General features: G+C 36.6%; 1 protein-coding gene across 1 annotated transcript in view; it reads right to left on the reverse strand.

The window, feature by feature from the left end:
• The window catches only part of LOC126249484 (dynein axonemal heavy chain 7-like), a 1,193,512-nt gene that overhangs the window by 868,524 nt on the left and 303,249 nt on the right, over window positions 1–21,739 (reverse strand). The window contains exons 20-21 of the mRNA XM_049951137.1: window positions 13,887–14,041; window positions 8,679–8,865 (exon numbers count right to left, since the gene is read on the reverse strand). Of these exons, the coding sequence (XP_049807094.1) occupies window positions 8,679–8,865; window positions 13,887–14,041 (342 nt within the window). The remainder of the gene's footprint in view (window positions 1–8,678; window positions 8,866–13,886; window positions 14,042–21,739) is intronic.

The raw sequence follows: 21,739 nt of genomic DNA on the forward strand, positions 1-21,739 counted from the left end.
TCTCTAAGTCTACAGATGCTAGAAACGTAGGTTTGCCTTTTCTTAATCTTTCTTCTAAGATAAGTCGTAAGGTTAGTATTGCCTCACGTGTTCCAACATTTCTACGGAATCCAAACTGATCTTCCCCGAGGTCCGCTTCTACCAGTTTTTCCACTCGTCTGTAAAGAATTCGCGTTAGTATTTTGCAGCTATGACTTATTAAACTGATAGTTCGGTAATTTTCACATCTGTCAACACCTGCTTTCTTTGGGATTGGAATTATTATATTCTTCTTGAAGTCTGAGGGTATTTCGCCTGTCTCATACATCTTGCTCACCAGATGGTAGAGTTTTGTCATGACTGGCTCTCCCAAGGCCATCAGTAGTTCTAATGGAATGTTGTCTCCTCCCGGGGCCTTGTTTCGACTCAGGTCTTTCAGTGCTCTCTCAAACTCTTCACGCAGTATCTTATCTTCCATTTCGTCTTCATCTACATCCTCTTCCATTTGCATAATCTTGTCCTCAAGTACATCGCCCTTGTATAAACCCTCTATATACTCCTTCCACCTTTCTGCTTTCCCTTCTTTGCTTAGAACTGGGTTGCCATCTGAGCTCTTGACATTCATACAAGTGGTTCTCTTCTCTCCATAGGTGTCTTTAATTTTCCTGTAGGCAGTAACTATCTTACCCCTAGTGAGACAAGCCTCTACATCCTTACATTTGTCCTCTAGCCATCCCTGCTTAGCCATTTTGCACTTCCTGTCGATCTCATTTTTGAGACGTTTGTATTCCTTTTTGCCTGCTTCATTCACTGCATTCTTATATTTTCTCCTTTCATCAATTAAATTCAATATTTCTTTTGTTACCCAAGGATTTCTATTAGCCCTCGTCTTTTACCTACTTGATCGTCTGCTGCCTTCACTACTTCATCCCTCAGAGCTACCCATTCTTCTTCTACTGTATTTCTTTCCCCCATTCCTGTCAATTGTTCCCTTATGCTCTCCCTGAAACTCTGTACAACCTCTGGTTCTTTCAGTTTATCCAGTTCCCATCTCCTTAACTTCCCACCTTTTTGCAGTTTCTTCAGTTTCAATCTGCAGTTCATAACCAATAGATTATGGTTTCAATCCACATCTGCCCCTGGAAATGTCTTACAATTTAAAACCTGGTTCATAAATCTCTGTCTTACCATTATATAATCTATCTGATACCTTTTAGTATCTCCAGGATTCTTCCAGGTATACAACCTTCTTTTATGAATTTATGAAATCGTATATGAGTGATAGGATGCAATTTATGTTGCTCAAAACAAACAGTAGGTCATTCAAATCCAAAATTACTAATATGAAATATGAAGATACGGAGAGTTCAATGTCGGAACCCCTTCTTCTCTTAATTTATATTTAGGTAAAATATTGTTTTCCTAACTCTAAAAAAAGATTATATGACATTCTGAGCAGCATGAAGTTTATGACAGTCTGGAGGTGCTGTGGAACAGTTTTACACATGAAATAGTCAAGTATTTCAATGAAAGCAATCGAAACGTTAGTGCTTAACAGACAGCAGTAATTGCATGTAACGCCAGGAAACAGACACAATTTAGTAAGAAATTATTCAAAGGGAACGACGTTGTGAAACAGGAAAAATGGATCAAATTCTTTGGAATAATAATCAAGGACAACCTCAAGTGAGACATGCTTATAGATTTCTTAGCCCTTTTCTTGTTTATGTCATTTTCCATAGTGTCATACTGAGGAGCAAGTCTCCATGTTCACAGTACAAGACAGTACACGAAATTATAATAGAAGAGTAGTAACACATATAATGAGACATATACGACTCCTATGCAAACGACGGGCCATAAGTTTAAATAAACGTAATCAACAACATAAGACAGGAATTAGCTTAATTTTTCAGTTTTTGCAGGAGTCAGCGATGAGGAAACTCTTCAGTTTAGACATGTAAGGGCGTAGTATGCTGCTAAGAGTTTTGAATTCTTGAGGAAACTTATTAAAAATTGATGCAGAAGAATACTGCACGCCTTTCTGTACTGCACGCCTTTCTGCACAAGAGTCAAGGAGGTACATTCCAAATAGAGATTGGATGTCCGCCTAGTATTAACTGAGTGAAAGCTGCTAACTCTAGTAAATAAGCTCATGTTGTTAACAACAGTGTCAGAATTTCCTGACTACTCCACAGAGGTGAGAAGAGGTTCCCGAGCTTACACCACATATTCCTCGAATGGCCCGTTTCTGGTCATGTGTCGTAAGGGAATGAAAACAAGTAAACTGCTTTTCATGTTGAACTATCACACATTTCACGCACTGTTCTAACGGTAAGTAGTGCTTAGTTCTGTTAACTGCAAAATGTCAGAGTGCAAGATTTTTAATTTAAAATAGAACTTCTTTCTGAAGACGCAAGATCTGTCAATTCCTTGAATGTAAATTAGTGTGATGTTATTACCTTAATATAAACAAGTAAAAATTGCGTGAATTAAAATACAGAGAAAACCTCTATTATCATAGGACAATAAACAATAGATAAAACTAAGTACCATATTATTGAATGTCATTATTAATTATCAGGTATGATCTTATAAAGCATATATTATTTAGTAAAATTCCACTAGGTATACAAGATCTTCCAGCTGATGTATTTAAATAAGCAATATAAGGCTTTGCCCATCATGGACGAATATTCATTAACTCTATTACAAGATCGTAATTTCAGTAAAAAAAACCATTGTATTTTAGTGTATATTAATGTAGTTACTGCTCTGTTTTTGATGTTGTCTATTGCTGTAATGGCATAATGAAATTATTGTTATTATTTCTTTACTTTCTCAGACGTTAAGTCTGGTTGAGAATGGAAAGTGACGCGGACCTTGATCAAGCGTCACTTCCTATTAACTGTACGATATGTGTTATATTGCATTTAGGAACTTTCGGGTAATTGAACATGTATCAATAATTACGGATTTCTGTAGTTGTATATATATGTTTGGATGTAGCTGTATTGCATTGATGTACTGGTGGATATTGTGTGGTATGACTCCTGTAGTTGATAGTATAATTGGTATAATGTCAACTTTATCCTGATGCCACATGTCCTTGACTTCCTCAGCCAGTTGGATGTATTTTTCAATTTTTTCTCCTGTTTTCTTTTGTATATTTGTTGTATTGGGTATGGATATTTCGATTAGTTGTGTTAATTTCTTCTTTTTATTGGTGAGTATGATGTCAGGTTTGTTATGTGGCGTTGTTTTATCTGTTATAATGGTTCTGTTCCAGTATAATTTGTATTCATCATTCTCCAGTACATTTTGTGGTGCATACTTGTATGTAGGAAGTTGTTGTTTTAAAAGTTTATGTTGTAAGGCAAGCTGTTGATGTATTATTTTTGCGACATTGTCATGTCTTCTGGGGTATTCTGTATTTGCTAGTATTGTACATCCGCTTGTGATGTGATCTACTGTTTCTATTTGTTGTTTACAAAGTCTGCATTTATCTGTTGTGGTATTGGGATCTTTAATAATATGCTTGCTGTAATACCTGGTGTTTATTGTTTGATCCTGTATTGCAATCATGAATCCTTCTGTCTCACTGTATATATTGCCTTTTCTTAGCCATGTGTTGGATGCGTCTTGATCGATGTGTGGCTGTGTTAGATGATACGGGTGCTTGCCATGAAGTGTTTTCTTTTCCCAATTTACTTTCTTCGTATCTATTGATGTTATGTGGTCTAAAGGGTTGTAGAGGTGGTTATGAAATTGTAGTGGTGTAGCCGATGTATTTATATGAGTGATTGCTTTGTGTATTTTGCTAGTTTCTGCTCGTTCTATAAAGAATTTTCTTAAATTGTCTACCTGTCCATAATGTAGGTTTTTTATATCGATAAATCCCCTTCCTCCTTCCTTTCTGCTTAATGTGAATCTTTCTGTTGCTGAATGTATGTGATGTATTCTATATTTGTGGCATTGTGAGCGTGTAAGTGTATTGAGTGCTTCTAGGTCTGTGTTACTCCATTTCACTACTCCAAATGAGTAGGTCAATATTGGTATGGCATAAGTATTTATAGCTTTTGTCTTGTTTCTTGCTGTCAATTCTGTTTTCAGTATTTTTGTTAGTCTTTGTCTATATTTTTCTTTTAGTTCTTCTTTAATATTTGTATTATCTATTCCTATTTTTTGTCTGTATCCTAGATATTTATAGGCATCCGTTTTTTCCATCGCTTCTATGCAGTCGCTGTGGTTATCCAATATGTAATCTTCTTGTTTAGTGTGTTTTCCCTTGACTATGCTATTTTTCTTACATTTGTCTGTTCCAAAAGCCATACTTATATCATTGCTGAATACTTCTGTTATCTTTAGTAATTGGTTGAGTTGTTGATTTGTTGCTGCCAGTAGTTTTAGATCATCCATGTATAGCAAATGTGTGATTTTGTGTGGGTATGTTCCAGTAATATTGTATCCATAATTTGTATTATTTAGCATGTTGGATAGTGGGTTCAGAGCAAGGCAGAACCAGAAAGGACTTAATGAGTCTCCTTGGTATATTCCACGCTTAATCTGTATTGGCTGTGATGTGATATTATTTGAATTTGTTTGGATATTAAGTGTGGTTTTCCAATTTTTCATTACTATGTTTAGGAACTGTATCAATTTAGGATCTATTTTGTATATTTCCAATATTTGTAGTAACCATGAGTGGGGTACACTATCAAAAGCTTTTTGGTAATCAATGTATGCGTAGTGTAGCGACCTTTGTTTAGTTTTAGCTTGATATGTCACCTCTGCATCTATTATCAGTTGCTCTTTACATCCTCGTGCTCCTTTGCAACAGCCTTTTTGTTCTTCATTTATAATTTTGTTCTGTGTTGTATGTGTCATTAATTTCTGTTTAATGATTGAAGTTAATATTTTGTATATTGTTGGTAGGCATGTTATGGGGCGATATTTAGCTGGGTTCGCTGTGTCTGCTTGATCTTTAGGTTTCAGATAAGTTATTCCATGTGTAAGTGTATCAGGGAATGTGTATGGGTCTGCAATGTAACTGTTAAATAATTTAGTTAGATGTGAATGTGTTGAGGTGAACTTCTTTAACCAGAAATTTGCTATTTTATCATTTCCAGGGGCTTTCCAATTGTGAGTGGAATTAATTGCTTGGGTGACTTCATGTTGCAAAATTATCACTTCAGGCATTTGTGGTATCATCTTGTATGTGTCTGTTTCTGTTTGTATCCACCGTGCATGCCTGTTATGTTGTACCGGGTTTGACCATATGTTGCTCCAGAAGTGTTCCATGTCTGTTATGTTTGGTGGATTGTTTATTTTAATGTGTGTGTTATCTATTGTCTGGTAAAATTTCTTTTGGTTTGTGTTGAATGTTTGGTTTTGTTTCCTTCTATTTTCACTTTTTTTGTATCTTCTGAGTCGTTTGGCTAATGCTTGTAATTTCTGCTTCTTTTCGTCTAATTGCTCTGTCGCTTCTTGTTGTGAGATTTTACCTAACCTTTTTCGTTTTTTTCCGAGATTTCATTTCTTATAAATTGTGTTAGCTGTCCGATGTCTTTTCTCAGTTTTTCTATTCTGATCTGTAGCCTGTGTTGCCATGCTGGTTTTGTGGGTTTCTTCTGTGTGTTGGTTGGTTCTGATCTCTGTCTAGTGTGTATATTTAGTGTAGTGAGTGCTCCTATATAAACCAGTAGTTGTAACTCTTCCATAGTTGTGTTTTCATTTATTTTGTTGTGTATGATTGTGTTGATAGTTTTTATTGTTGTTTCGACTTGTGGGTTATTTGGTGGTCTATGCAAGAATGGTCTAATGTCTGTATTTGTGTCTTTGTATTCTATATATGTTAGCTGAAATTTTTCTTCTATATCTAGCATCTGTGTCACTTCGTGTTCTATTTGTGCTTGTTCTGGTGGCTGTCTTAAGATTTCGTTTTCCTCTGATTGTTTAATTGGTGCGTGTTGTTCTTTGTTTGTTTGCTCTAGGATGTTTGAGTCCATTACTGTATTTTCTTCTTCTTCTGATTGCACATTATTTTGTTCCAGTATTTGTTGTACTTCTTGTTTGATGTTTTCTAATTCTGACTGGGGTATCCTGTTATGTTTGATTATTACACGGATCTGATCAGCTAGTCGTTGTTCTGTTAAAAATTTTAATTCTGGGTATCTGGTAATAAATGTTGTGTATACTTGTGATCTGTATCCAGTTGTGTTGGTTCCTAGGTTTGTTGCTTGGTAATAACAGAACATGAGGTGTCGATTAACTTCATCTGACCATCTCATCCTCTGTCTTTGTTTTCCTTCTAGGGTGGTTGCAGGAAGCATATCCTGCAAAACACCTCTATTTGGATTTAAATCATTTTCCAGTTGGCTAGCAGTGTCGTTACCATTGTGGGCGGGCATAGGGTTCAAGCGTCGTCCCCGACCATGACGGCGCTTGTCCGAGGCTTCTTTAGTTCTGTCCTGAACCAACTAATCACACTAAAGGGGGGTTAGCCCTATTAGTGGTTTGTTCTTTTCGTCGCCTTTTACGACTGGCAGAACATACCGGAGGCCTATTCTTTTCCCGGGCCTCCATGGGGATTGTTATTATTATTATTATTATTATTATTATTATTATTCTTTGTCCTTAAAATTTGGCAAATAAATGTATAGTTACTCAATAATTGTGAGACTTGTTTTTATAATTTGTGGTACTTTCATTTGGCTGTGATCCTATATATTGATAAATACTAAGAGTGTAGGATTTTGAAAGTGGCTGTGCATCAGCAGATGGAAAACCACATTAAAAACCATCCAAAGGCTGGCTGGCAAACCTGGACTCAACGGTAATACGCCGGGCAGATTCTTGCTGGGGACCGGCATGCCTTCCCCCTTGGGAAGCAGCGTGCTAGACAACGCGGCTAGCCAGGCGATCTAGTGAAGCATACGTACATAGAACTACATCATCTATATCCAGTGAGGGAGTCGTTGACTGTCCGGTGTGGCTTCCACTAAATCACTATTTAAAATACATGATTCAAAAGTAGTAGCTCTCTACTGTAGAGCTTTGTCTTAAAATAACTAATAGTATGTATTTTATTTCATTATTTTGCAATGTTCATTTCATCTTCGACTTTTCTTAATTTTTAATGTGTTTTATTCTGCCTATAACATCGCGATTTCTAGAAATAAGTACGCTGCTTTGCGGTCTTCATATATTCACTCTTTTACTGTGTATTTTATACCACCCTAGTGTATTCGTTCACATAGTATGATTTCTCCTTTAGCATCTCATTCACCAATCTGCCTTTGTCTTTTAATATTTGCAGTTTCGCCATTACTGTGTGTCCTTTTACAGTATTCCTCCATCTCATGGTTTATCTTAATACGTTAGTATTGGGCCTGTGCTACATTGATAATATTTCCTTAAAGCTTTCTTGCCTTGTCACTCATGTGTGTTAAATTTAAATATTCACCCACAAGTGCTTCTTCTGCCTCTTTATGGTATTGTAAATAGTTTGCTATGTTTACATGAGCCTGCAGGCACTTTATTAGCCACATGACTTTAGTGGCACACTTTTTACTCGCTCCCCTCTCCCTCTTTTAAACTTTTTAGTTAATATGTTAGCTCTAGTAATGAATATATTCTTCTGATATCACACACGCTACTCACTGCAGTTACATGCATACAGGGCATGTATGAGCGCCACCTACCGGAGGCGACCTAAAACTAAAGCTTCTACCCTTCACCTTCAGCCAGTCACTAGTTCTGTACATGAAACATTTATTCTCTGTAGGATGCGAAGCAACATTTCTTATTTTTATTTAATGTTATATATATATATATATATATATATATATATATATATATATATATATATATATATATATATATATATATATATAAATCTTCCAAGTGACACACTACACAGTGTGGGATTCAATGTCAAATGTGTGATATTTTAAAATTTTTTTAGACAAACCTCTGCAATAGAGAGCTGTTACTTTTAAATTACGTATTTGAAATGGTGATTAAGTGAATGACATACACATGTACTAAACAGCCAATGACACCCACAGTGGTTATAGATAATGTATTTATACATGATTATGCTTCACTAAAATTATTTTTAATCGTTTCCTAATAATTTTGTTTATTTTAATGATGCCATATACTATATGTTCTACATAAAATGTCATAACATTTGTTAATAGGTTCAATACCTTCTGAAGAAGACAGTTTTAAAACTGTCGAAACCATGGTCAAGTTTTAATAAACCTGTATTTTGTAAGTGATTAACTATTATTCCCAGTACACTGAAAATAATAAGATCACGTAGAATTACGACTACCGTGTGAACCAAATTCCTACAGAATTTATGGCTACCGATTAATTTGGAAAGTTCTTTGATGTGGCTGTTCGCATTTTATAAAGAGTTATACAGCATATAACAACTCAGCATAGATATTCCATGGTTGCCTCTGCTCTGCATATGTTGAAGTATAAAACTGTTTGATAAATTCTCAGAATACGAAAACGTATTGTGTTAATGATATACCTATAGGTCTACATTTGAAGCAGTTATATACATGCATATTAAGTTTCTCCTCCTACAGTTTCCACTCACAGAATTTAAATAAATAATAACCTTAAAAAAGAGCAGTAGGAATACTAATAGTAATAAATAAAACAAAATTTGAAATATTCACCTCAGACAGGTCAACTACTTCAAAAATTATTGACATATTTTCTGTCAGTTCAAGAGCTTCGCCAGACGTTAAACAAAGCTTCTTGTTATCGTCGAGTACAGTGTTCAAATTTTCTACCCATCTCGAATCTATTGGTCCATCAAAAACAATCCACCTCCTTTTTGAAGCATCATTAGCACAAAGTCTCCTGCAAAAAAAGTAACTTCTGTAACACAGTTATTTACTAACTGATGTTCTTTCACTGTTTTACCAGTGCTGGAGCATTGTGTAAGTTACGGATTAAGACTGACACTGGGAAATTTTCAATATTTAATAACAAAATACAAAGTATACTGCATGTTCATAATTGGAATGTATCAAATCCAAAAATATTGTTGACACTGGTAAAGGGTAAATTACAACTGTTACATAGGAAAAAAATGCATAAAGATGTTTTGAATAAAATATCTCAAGCATTTAATTTAGCATACACATTATAGTGGTCCATATTTATCAACTTCCAGAAGGTATGGCTCTGACTCCTTTATCTGTTTCAATGGACAACTAACTGATAGTGTAATATTTTAGCTCACTCAAACAACTACTTGGCGGCCTCCAACGATCATGAAGTTTTCGCCTAGAAGCTTGTTTGCATTTGTTAAATCAATATGAAAAAGCACCAAATGCTGTCTATATGAATTACTTCTACCATTGTTATCATTATTATTATTTGATAAATTTATTTTGATGTGTCTATATCTTCAAAATGATATATGCTTGGTTTTCCTATTTTGTAAAGAAAAATGCATTTGTATTTCATGGCTCATTTTACAGTTATTGTTTCGAGTAGCTTCTGCTGTTGATGTGGAGGGATTGCTGTGATGTGGTATTCTTAAACTAAGAAAACAGCAACATCTTCTTCTGGAAGGTGATTAAACAAATTAGTGTAACAGTTTAACACCTCTCATTGACTACATTTGTTACCAAATCATTGGAGCCAAACAACATTGACAAGTGTTGAACACTTTCTTCTACAACCTAAAATTACAAAAACTAAGAAAGAAAGAAAGACCAGTGGGGATGAGTAAGAAATGTTTCCTTTTTTGGCAAAAAGAATGAATACCTGTTAGAAGTACTGATCGCAGTGATGGTAAATTAATAAAACTCTATGATGAAACGAGATGTTTACAGAAATATTTGACTAGAACTGCAGACAAGAGAAAAGAGATTTTTTTTTAAATAATGGACAAACTCCTTGACATACAGTAGCTCATTCAGATTATTTACAACAAATATAACAGGTCAGGATAAGACTTTCATATAGTACATATCTCTGGTCACGAAAACTGACAACCACTGCGAGAGCAGTGTGCTGACCACACGCTCCTCCATATCTGCGTCCAGTGACACCCGTAGGATAAGGATGACACGGCGGTCGGTCAGTACCGTTACGGTCTTCTGAGACCTGCTTGGATGGAGTTTAGTTTCGTTTAGTTATAGTACATATCAAAGGTGGAGTATCGCATAGGAAAAATGATTTCCTAACGCTTCAATGTCACCAAGGACAACTGGTCTCTATGGAGGTCCATGTCAACGTGAACCCCACCATCAGCTCTTACCAGCCGACATCGAGGCTCGTGTGACCAGGCCAAGGTTTTGTAGTCGTCTAGAGTCGAAACAATGTTCTCACGAACCCAGTTGAGGCACTACAAGCGATGTTGTGCTGTTGCCAAAGGCACTCGCGTCGATCGTTTGCTGCCATCGCCCGTTAACGACAAATTCCGTCGTACTATCCTAATGCATACGTTTTTTGTACGCCCCACGTTGATTTCTGCCGTTGTTTCACGCAGTGCTGCTTGCGCATTAACACTGACAACTCTACGCAGACACCGCCGCTCTCGGTCGTTATGTGAAGGGCGTCAGTAACTGTATTTCCCGTGGTGAGAAGTAATACCTGAAATCTGGTATTCTCGGCGTACTCATGATACTGTGGATCTCGCGATATTGAATTCCCTAACGATTTCGGAAATGGAATGTCCCATGCGTCTAGCGCCAAATACCATTATGCGTTGAAAGTCTGTTAATACTCGTCATGTGGCCATAATCACGCCATAAACCATTTCACAAGAATAACCTAAGTACAAATGAATGCTCCGCACAATGCACTGTCCTTTTATACATTGTGTACACGATACTACCGCCATCTGTATATGTGCATATCGCTAGCCAATGATTTTTGTCACAGTGTATAGGTTATAAATCGTGATATATCTGCAATAGACAACATACGAGTAGAGCAGATTAAGAACTTCGGTCTTGTGCGTTGGCTACTTGATTTAATGAACAACTGGGTCCAGGTTTGCAAGATCCCCAAAGTTTCGCAGAAGGCTGTCCCTAACCCAGGCAAAGATCGCATGGGTCCCAAAAATTACAGGCCCCTTTTCTTGTTCTGTCACCTCTAAAAAGTCTTGGAGAGGCTCTTTTTATATCACAGCCGGTTGGTTTCAGAGAAGGAAAAATGTGTACATCACAGCTCTTAAACTTCACACAGCACATCAAGTATGGATTCGAGGAATGGCTCGTCACAGGCGATGTGTTCATTGACCTCTCTGTGGCTTCCAATACTCTTAATCATCAGTTTCTTCTAACAAAAGTATGACATCAAAGACTCTGATTTCATGTTCATCATGATTGCACCCCTACCCAGAATTTACAGGAATTAAGTGACTAGTGTATGTAGGTGTGGTACCAACCCCCTCCAATGACCTACCAAGTCCTCATTGCTTCCAGGCCATGATGTGTTGTCGCTGTTATATGTGCCAAAGGTGGAAGTACTGGCTATTATGCAGGTGGTCAAAATGTTCAGGCTGATCAGTGATGTTCTTCTGTAGTACATTAATGTCATTAGAAAATATTGTGGGTTTTTGAAGAATCCTTCAATATCACTGGTACGTCATTTATGTTCAGAGTTCACTGTTCAGTCGATTATTTATCTTACAATAGTTTTCTGGTGAGATTCTGTGTGCCAGTTTAACATTTAAGGTGGTATTGGATACAAGACAGTAGTATGGCTGGCGACTCTAGCCCACTTTGTTTTTGCAAATTATAAGGTTTTTTTAACTTGTTTACATCATGTGACCAAGGTCATTGACCTCCATGACCAAAGCCACTTTATCCATAATGTCTTCAAACCATGCTGCCTTGCCGGTCGGTGTGGCCGTGCGGTTCTAGGCGCTTCAGTCTGGAACCGCGTGACCGCTGCAGTCGCAGGTTCGAATCCTGCCTCGAGCATGGATGTGTGTGATGTCCTTAGGTTATTTAGGTTTAAGTAGTTCTAGGGGACTAATGACCATAGCAGTTAAGTCCCATAGTGCTCAGAGCCATTTGAACCATTTGAACCATGCTGCCTTCCCTCCCTTCCGCGTCCCTTCCCCATCCTCATCTCCCTCTCTCCAGTAAATCACAATGTAATATTAAACTGAAAGAACCAATCAAATATTCAACTATGCGAGTGGGAAAATTAAAAATGGAAAACAAGAAAATTAAAGATGGCAGTGAATGGTAAATTTCAACATCCACACTCCCTCCCTCCTCTCTCTCTGTCTGATACACACACACACACACACACACACACACACACACACACACACACACACATACACACAAGCACTACATAACGCATCGCCTCCCTCACTTATGCTCCAATCACACGTAGCATTTCAGTCACCACTAAAATGAAAGAGGCAATTAAAATGTAGCTCCATCCGGGCTGTGCTCAAAAGTATCTGAACGAACTGTATTATTTATTTAAAAACACACACGTAAATAAGGATATGAATGGCGTAAAATTACAAAAATTTGTCTACTATGTTTTTATGACTGACTTCAAAACATATTTTGTGGATGGGTTACTAGCCATATCAGTAAATTACATTGAAATCCTTATATTAGTTGCTATGCCATATTACAAAGAATATATAATGCACTCTCTATAAACGTTTGCTTATGCAGTGTAATTGAGGCATTCGTTATATGTATTTGTTGAAAAAGAGTTTTATTTTAAATACTATTCAGCAGAACTTCGAAAACACAAAATAAAATCAACTTCTGCTTTTATGCTACTGTTGAATGTCGATGATGCTTGTTAAATGTCACAATATTCTATGTCTGGAGAATTGCATCAACAACATAAACCTGTGCAATGTTAACATCGACCTGATGTGGAAAACATGATTGTGAACTCTAAAGTAAGAACCTGAAGACTATTTTCATGTATAAACACATGTGGCCTGCTAAACATGCAACTAAACTTCTTATGGAAGATGAGAATGAGTATAAAATGTACTCTCCATAAGTAGTTAAAAACCAGTGTTTACTTAGACAATACAAAGAGGTTGAAAAATCAGCCAGCCAGCTGCAATAGAAAGTTTATTTAGCACTTGAACTGTTTCGATATTTATAAAAATAGTGAGTGTTTTCAAGACATGAGGAAACCAAGGTGAAACCATGTCCAGACGTTGTGGAGTCGGGCAGCCACCCCTCATCACAGATGTGATGTAGCAAGGCCCACTCTTTCTGAAGAAGATATTTTTATGAATACTGTAACCTATGTCAAGGGCTATATAAAACTTTGGTTTGCAACTGGTTGGCTGATTTTCTTCAGTCTATTCAAATTTTTAAAATTGCTGAATTGCAGCCATGTTTAAGATTTTACAAAATATATTTAACACATTAGTAATACGTCGTTCTTGAAGATGAGTTTTACTTTGAAGTTAATATTTTCATGTTAAACTTCAAACATATACTTATAAGAATGTTTATTATAATAATTACCGCTTTTGACATTGAAAATACACTACTATCCATTCACAGTGTCTCGAAACAGACATTTTCTATGTCATTTACCATGTAAATTGTTTCATACACAAAATGATTATTACTTCTGAGTTGTGCTACAGTCTCCACTAAGTATACAATTGAAAATATCATACAGCATACATTCTTTATCACAATATGTAAAACGATATTGACAAGTGGAAGACTTTGCTTCAACAATTTCATATAAGCTTTCAAAATTAAAAACTAGCTATGTGTAGTTGACATTAACTTTCATTTCATACTTCCCATTACATGAAATAAGATTCTGTGTTAAAAAAACTGTAATGCACCACTTTACATAGAAAAATGTTTTTTTCATATATATAATGTAAGAACTGTGAGTCTACATACTTGAATATGGCTGGAAACACTCCAGGGAGCTTTAGAAAGCCTGCGTCCCCAAAAATCTGTGGGATTGTCATTGATTTAGGGTTAATAACTTCATAATCTATTTCTTCCACAATATCACCACTTCTCTGAAGTTTAGGAAAAGCATTGGCGACAACCTGAAAGTGTAATACAGAATTCTTACGTTGAACTTGCTAGACTGATGAACCTTTAACTACAGCTGTTTTTTAGTAAAAACTGAAACTGAGCTTGTAATTTTTCTATTATGTAACAACCATAACTAAATTCACTTTATTAGTTAACTCTTATGATCAGACCTGTGTTTCTTCTATATTTTCATTGCTTCATTTTTGCACTTAAGTTTTCTGTTTATTTCAACTATGTATTAATTTTTTAAAATACAGTACATTGTTTGTTTAATACATTCAACAGAGTATGATAAAGTATAGATCTGCTCACCATCATCTTGATTATAAATGAGAGTAAAACAGTCACCATTTGGGTTATGTGTGTGAAATATTATATGTGCCCTGCCAGTGGTCTAACAGAACCCATGTTTATTTCATCCATTTATTGCTTACCAAAAGGTTTGTTGGGTAAGAAGATTTCTCACCTTATAAGTAGTATGATAATCTTAGACAGAGAACACAGTGTCACAATTCCTCCTCAAGGCTCCGCACTAGGGCTAACTCCGTTATTGCTCTAATTCATGAACATTAATCCTATGTTGATCTTATTTGGAGATGATATTTACTAATTTAAAGTAATGCTGTTAAAAAAAGAAATTTAAAATACTAGAAGATTAAATTCAGTGAAAATAATAGCCACATGAAAGAAACAAATGTTGTTTAATAGATTTTCCGAAATCTGTACAATCATTTCAGTTATAATATGCTGACGTTTCCACTAAAATCAATACTGTTACAATTTTTTGTGGGAAATATTTGGTATATATGACTACCTTCCTCCAATCAGATATGCTGTCTATGACCTTCAAAATTAAAATATTAGCTTCAACAGTTGCAGATAAGAAAACTATATCTACTTCAGATGAAGATCTGAACTGATAATAACCACTTTTTCTATTGTCAATAAATATGCAATCATATTCCACCTGCAATAACTGAATGCTAAGGAATTTTGTTTCCTGAGGTAGTTGTGGCAAGTGTGAACGATCTTTACCAGTACAGTTTTGATTTTAGCTCTTTAACAGTGAAGCAAAGTAATATATTGTGAAATAGTAAGAAGCTGTTAACTATCCACACTTATTTTCAAATATTAATAAGCCATTATTTTGCAAGTTCTTCATTTTCCATTACATATCTGTTACCGCTGTTATTGTATTCATTGTGATAATAATTTTCAAAAAACAGTTATTTACTGTTATTAAAAAACAAATTCATATAATGTATTAGTGGCTTTTCAGTTTTTACTGTAACAATCTATTTAATAATCTTTTTTAATTTCATTTACTTGTCCTTTGTCTAAGATAACTCTTCACAAACTGAATATTTAACATTCCAAAGAAAGAAATGAAATAAAACAGACAGACAAAGTTGTCACAGTAAGAAATTATAGATCGCGTGTGTGTGTGTGTGTGTGTGTGTGTGCGCGCGCGCGCGCGCGCGCGCGCGCGCGCTCTGTGGCAGAAGGGTCATAAGGCACATTTTACCACGTTTTTGGCAAGTATTTGACATTTTGCTTTGGTAATGTCTAGATGCAGTCAAGCCAGACAGATATTGCTCTTCATGTCTTTCGTGCTTTGTCCATGCTCACAAAAATGTGAATTTTTTCTCATTGCAAACAGAACATTTTTAAAGTGGAATTTTATTGTGTATTCGGTAGAGTGGTTCCGGATTAGTACACACTATACTGGGTTTAAAAGTATGTCCTCTAACACTAATCATATCTCAGAATAATTATTTGTCCTGTCTTCTATGGTATCTTATCCCTTCTCATGTGGCAGTGTGCACTGTGCTGTCTGTATGCTATTATTATGGAACAGTACTCTTCAGTCACTGGTGGAATAATGGTTGTTCTTCTTGGTTTCAGTCCTTTGTCTCAACGGAAATGGATTCATATGCTGCACAGAACACCGTTTGAAGCACGTCCAGCATGGTGGGATTGTTCCAATAGACAGTGTCTCTCAATGTGCCCCACAAAAAGTAGTCATAAGGAGCCAGATTGGGAGGATATAGAGGCAAATCCATTCCTGCACCAGTAAATTTGCAATAATCCAACGAAATGACTATTCACGAAGTATTCATCAACAATGTGAAGCACCCGCTAGGTGCGTTGTGGTCTAGCCCCATCTTATATGAACTACTCGGTGCCTGGTTGACCCTCCATCGCTATCCGAGTGGTAACAAATTGCTCCAAAGTTCTAACGTGATGTTAACTAGAGATTGTTTCCCGCATTAAAAATAAACCGATCACGGCCAGCCTCGGGCATGTGGTAACAGTGCAGTTGTACAGGGCTCCACGTCTTTAGGTGCCCTGTGCAAAGAGTTAGAAGGTAATTTTAAAACTATCACTTGTAATGTTGGTTTCACAAATATACAGAATAAAAGTAAGGTGTTTCTGAAACAACTTTAGTTTTAATACGAATATAATGTAATTGATGTATATATCTACTGTGACGCGACTATGTGTCACAGAAAACTATTTCTGCATCGGAGTCGAGGGAACCAAGGACTATGATAGGGATGCGCGAAAGTAAAATCTATTGTTAACATATGGCTATTGCTCATTCGTAAATTAAGAAATACGCGATTCATTGTCTCTCAGCGCCCCTCCGTGCCCTTGCAACTCATTGTTCTAGTTAACAATCAAGCAGTACATTCATGGGTAAGCGTGTGTCTCTCACAGAACAATTCAGTCCGTGTCATGAGTTTAAATATACGTTTCCGGTTGGCACCGTTCCACGTGTTGCCTGTGCGTTCTATGTGAAGATACAGTATTTTACCTGTGCTTTCAAATTTAAAGTGCCAACAGGGAAATGCCTCGTGAGGGAGACATATTTAGGAAATACTATTCAAGTGTTCAGGTGCTCACAAGAAAAAGAAAAAGCTACATCATAAACAATTTTTGAACTCACAAAAAGGTGCTCTCCACAGTTTCTTGGAGCAACATCTTCACAAACTAGGAACAAAACTGAAGTATGATTAAATGGCGATGGAATTAACAGTAGCTTCTCATCATGTGGTGCTTGAGATAGAAATCAAAATGAAGTACTGGAATGCGAACCTCCTGCTGTGCCACATTTAGGTAGCCTTACAAGTAGCATTCGTGAAATAGTCACAAATCCGGACCCAGACCCTTGTTCAAATACGTTAACATCCTCCATGACAGACGGAATTGTACAGAAATACCCTACTGAAATTGTAAATCCCTTAAATGAAAACAGAAGAACATTTTCAACTATTTTTATCCAAGAACTTCACTCAATGGAGAAGAAAAGGATGAAAAATGACTTGTGTATTCGAACTATATCGACAAAATTTTTTGTTACTGTTTTAAAATTATCGATTTCCTTCAAACAAGTTGTCAAGTGGTGGACTCATGCAGAAGAGCTCCACAGAGAAGTTTTGCACAGGGCCCAGAGACAGCTCTGGGGACAATAACGCCTCTGCTGCATACCACATCCCCAACAGATATTTCGCTTCACACAAATGGGCATTTTCGGGAAGCCGAAAATCGACAGTTTTGTCTACTCACGACTCCATTTATCTGTGAACTCGGTGCAGGTAACATCAAATCTTTCATTATCAATCACTGTGAGAAACTGGTTCGCTAATTCAGGCCTTCGTTGCACATCTAGTACAGACATTGCTTGTTAGCTTTGGATTTTGAATGGAAACATGTATAGGCTCTGTCTCAGTATTTGCTGCGAGCAGGAACGCTTCGAACCACTCTCTGCTGAAATTCTTCAGACAAATGTCTTTCTATTTTGCTGAATAATTCCAAAAACCGTGGAGACAATTTCGTAAGTGACTACAGTTTGCCTGGGGCCAACATTCCCTGATATATGATCAGCCACGCTGACTATCCGTTGGAATTGGTGAAGATCTTGCGAATGGTTTCCACATCGGATCCGTATGGATCATTAAATCTTTTTTGAAAACTGTACCTCGTTGCCACAGGACTGTGTTTCACCTTGCGGTTTTATAGTACCAGAAGACACATTGTTCAGTGGAATAAATGATTTAAACCTTTTCCTTGGCCGGCCGCGGTGGTCTCGCGGTTCTAGGCGCGCAGTCCGGAACCGTGCGACTGCTACGGTCGCAGGTTCGAATCCTGCCTCGGGCATGGACGTGTGTGATGTCCTTAGGTTAGTTAGGTTTAAGTAGTTCTAAGTTCTAGGGGACTGATGACCACAGCAGTTGAGTCCCATAGTGCTCAGAGCCATTTGAACCATTTGAAACCTTTTCCTTCCATCCTTCCATACGTTGACTTCCTTTCACGTTTCAGCGGTGGAGCTGATCTATCTGAGCTGAGACGCAGTATTTCTGCGCACTACACACTGCAATTATAGCGGCGTCTATTTCCCTACTGCCTTATAACTTTTTTAAATCCTCACAGCTTTCACAATAAACATAGTGTTTGGTGCACTTGTCTATCGAGCTTAGTTTTGGAGATATTTAATTTTGAAATCAGAAACTCTTCGCTGTACACCCTGTGTTAGTCAATGCGAGATAAATAAATAAATGGTTTTTGAAAACTGTACCTCGTTGCCACAGGACTGTGTTTCACCTTGCGGTTTTATAGTACCAGAAGACACATTGTTCAGTGGAATAAATGATTTAAACCTTTTCCTTGGCCGGCCGCGGTGGTCTCGCGGTTCTAGGCGCGCAGTCCGGAACCGTGCGACTGCTACGGTCGCAGGTTCGAATCCTGCCTCGGGCATGGACGTGTGTGATGTCCTTAGGTTAGTTAGGTTTAAGTAGTTCTAAGTTCTAGGGGACTGATGACCACAGCAGTTGAGTCCCATAGTGCTCAGAGCCATTTGAACCATTTGAAACCTTTTCCTTCCATCCTTCCATACGCTGACTTCCTTTCACGTTTCAGCGGTGGAGCTGATCTATCTGAGCTGAGTCGCAGTATTTCTACGCACTACACACTGCAATTATAGCGGCGTCTATTTCCCTACTGCCTTATAACTTTTTTAAATCCTCACAGCTTTCACAATAAACATAGTGTTTGGTGCACTTGTCTATCGAGCTTAGTTTTGGAGATATTTAATTTTGAAATCAGAAACTCTTCGCTGTACACCCTGTGTTAGTCAATGCGAGATAAATAAATAAATGGTTCAGGGCTATCTAATAAAATAATTTTTTTGTACACGATTTTGTCTTGATACAAAATACGATGACTGATGTTTTCACTACTTGCGAAACATACACAAAAATACATATACACTCTCAGCTTTAAATATTCGATTGTCTTTGAATAACGTTCTTGTTACATAGCAGTCTTCCACACAGGAAATACATTTCTTCCTAAAGAAAATTATTCTGTTTGAGAATGCTGTGAAAATTGACAAACATCTCAAATCTTTGAATACTTGCAGTTTGTTTTCTACATCTGCATGTACATACATACTCCGCAAGTCACTATATGGCGCATGGCGGAAGGTACTAGGTACCACTACTAGTTATTTCCTTTACTGCTTCAAATACAGCGCTGGGAAAGCGACAGTCGTTAAGCCTCAGTACGAGTCCTAATTTCTCTCATCTTATTTTCGTGGTCCTTACGCGAAATGTACATTGGCGGCAGTAGAATCGTTTTGCAGTTGGCTTCAAATGACGTTCCTCTAAATTTTCGTAATAGCGCCTTTTACATTGGAACCAATTTTAAAGTTCATAATGTCAGGTTTTTCGGAAATTTACATGCTGTGGGTGTGTCAAGTTTAAGGTAACTACGTTATGTGATCGTCTCGTAAGTGGTAAGTATCACAAAATCGCATAGCAAATGCAGAAAGTGCGTGGATTATTTCTCTCGGATCCACTTATGTCAAAATTTAGCTGTTGTACTTAGTCGCGTTATATGGAAAAGAACAACGTTATTGTCCTAGGAATGAAGATACACTGAGCAGCACACTCGAGAGACTGTGAGGAGTATGGACAAATATCAAAATGAAGTCATCCTGGGAGACTGGCCTTCCAATATTAAGACTACTGTAAACTACATTTGCCTAGTATGTCATTTTATAAGGTCCACAAACTATGTGAAAGTATTCAATGATGTAAACTACTTGTACGATATATTGCTAAGAAGCTCCACTAACTAGTAGCGTGAAACTTTTTCATGTTTCAAAAGGTAGCTTTAATTTAAAATTAGAACCACTAAATACCTTATACCCTGCTGCAAAGTCTCAATATAAATACCGGTGAGTTTGATTTTATTTTTAATTTGGAGTTAGCACTAAAAAAATTACAAAGCAGCTCACACACTACAACACAGTGACGTATTCAGACTGCAAACTGCTATATTACCGGAATTTTAAACTATTATTCGGCTGAATGGTAAGGAATTTTATGCAGGGACGTTAATTTACGGTGTGAAAGTCGTATCTGTTTCTGTGATTGGTTCTAAATTGTTCAAAATTTGGTAGTGATTACCTTTAATAACATTCAGAGTCCAAAAACACCTTGGTATCAGTTACAAGCCTGTTTTGCTATTAGCTCTCATGCATTTAAAATAATAAAGTTTGAGTTCTAAATCATTATGCCTGATGATTTTTATTTTCTTCTTATTTTAAACATTTTATATATTAGGTCCATTATTTTTGTAGGTCATGGGCAAATGTTAACTGAGTTCTGAAAATCTAGGGTAGAATATTTAATATACCCAAAATAATTAGTTCTCTATCAGTACAGATTTGTGAAGTGATACTTTGGTTTTTGTTAGTGAAGTAAAGCACCACACTTACTTTGTTCACAATGTAAAATCTTGTTGGTCTCACAACGGAAGGCCATAAAACTTCGTGATATAACCCCAGTCTCATTGTTTTGTTTTATAATCACAATGAAATAAATGACTAAACTGAAAAGACAGTTTGTGTACAGGTATATCAGCTACTAAAAAATTAATTTTGAAATTTAAATTTTTGGTCATATATTAATACTTAAAATTCATGTTTGTACCTTCTTAAAGTTAAAATTTTTGCAAAGAATTAATGTAATGCTTCTATGACAGTGTACTTCAGGATTATGGTAATATTTGATAGTGCTACTGCAGTTCTTAATTGTAGGTCATCCTTCATGGGATATATTAATTTGAATCTAATTGTAAACCATAAATACCCCCAGTCTTAATGTAATTTATACTGAACTGTCTTCAGGGAAAAAAGATTCACATAGTTTCAGTAATTTATGTATGGTGGATTAAACATTGCTTTTTCCCACATATTCTCTCTTAATATCATGATCTAACAATATTTACCTTTATGAGACACAATATATAGCAGGTGCCCTTCTAAGAGTCGCCAAGCGCATATTCCCTGATGTTTCGGCAGAAATTTGCAATTTAATTTGTGCAAGGTGTAGTTTGAGTCAGACAAAAAAAAAAAAAAAAAACGCTGCTTATCACGTCTTTCATCTGAGACTAAATGTCGAAGGAAAGCATCAGTTTGTATCCCGTTACAAACAAAATGATTTTCAAAGGGGAATCTTACGTGCCCAATCGGCAGAGTGTTCTCAGATTAATCTAGTGCGGTATTTTTTATCGATATATATTAACAGGGACAGTAACACACATAGAATAGGGTAGTGAGGCAGTGAGCCTTGACCAGTCGGTGGTGAAGTATCAGTGCATCAGTAGTGCAGCAGGGAGTCGCATATTTAGCTTTCATATTT

The sequence above is a fragment of the Schistocerca nitens genome, chromosome 3 (genome assembly GCF_023898315.1).
Source record: "Schistocerca nitens isolate TAMUIC-IGC-003100 chromosome 3, iqSchNite1.1, whole genome shotgun sequence".
Classification (NCBI taxonomy): Eukaryota; Metazoa; Arthropoda; class Insecta; order Orthoptera; family Acrididae; genus Schistocerca; species Schistocerca nitens.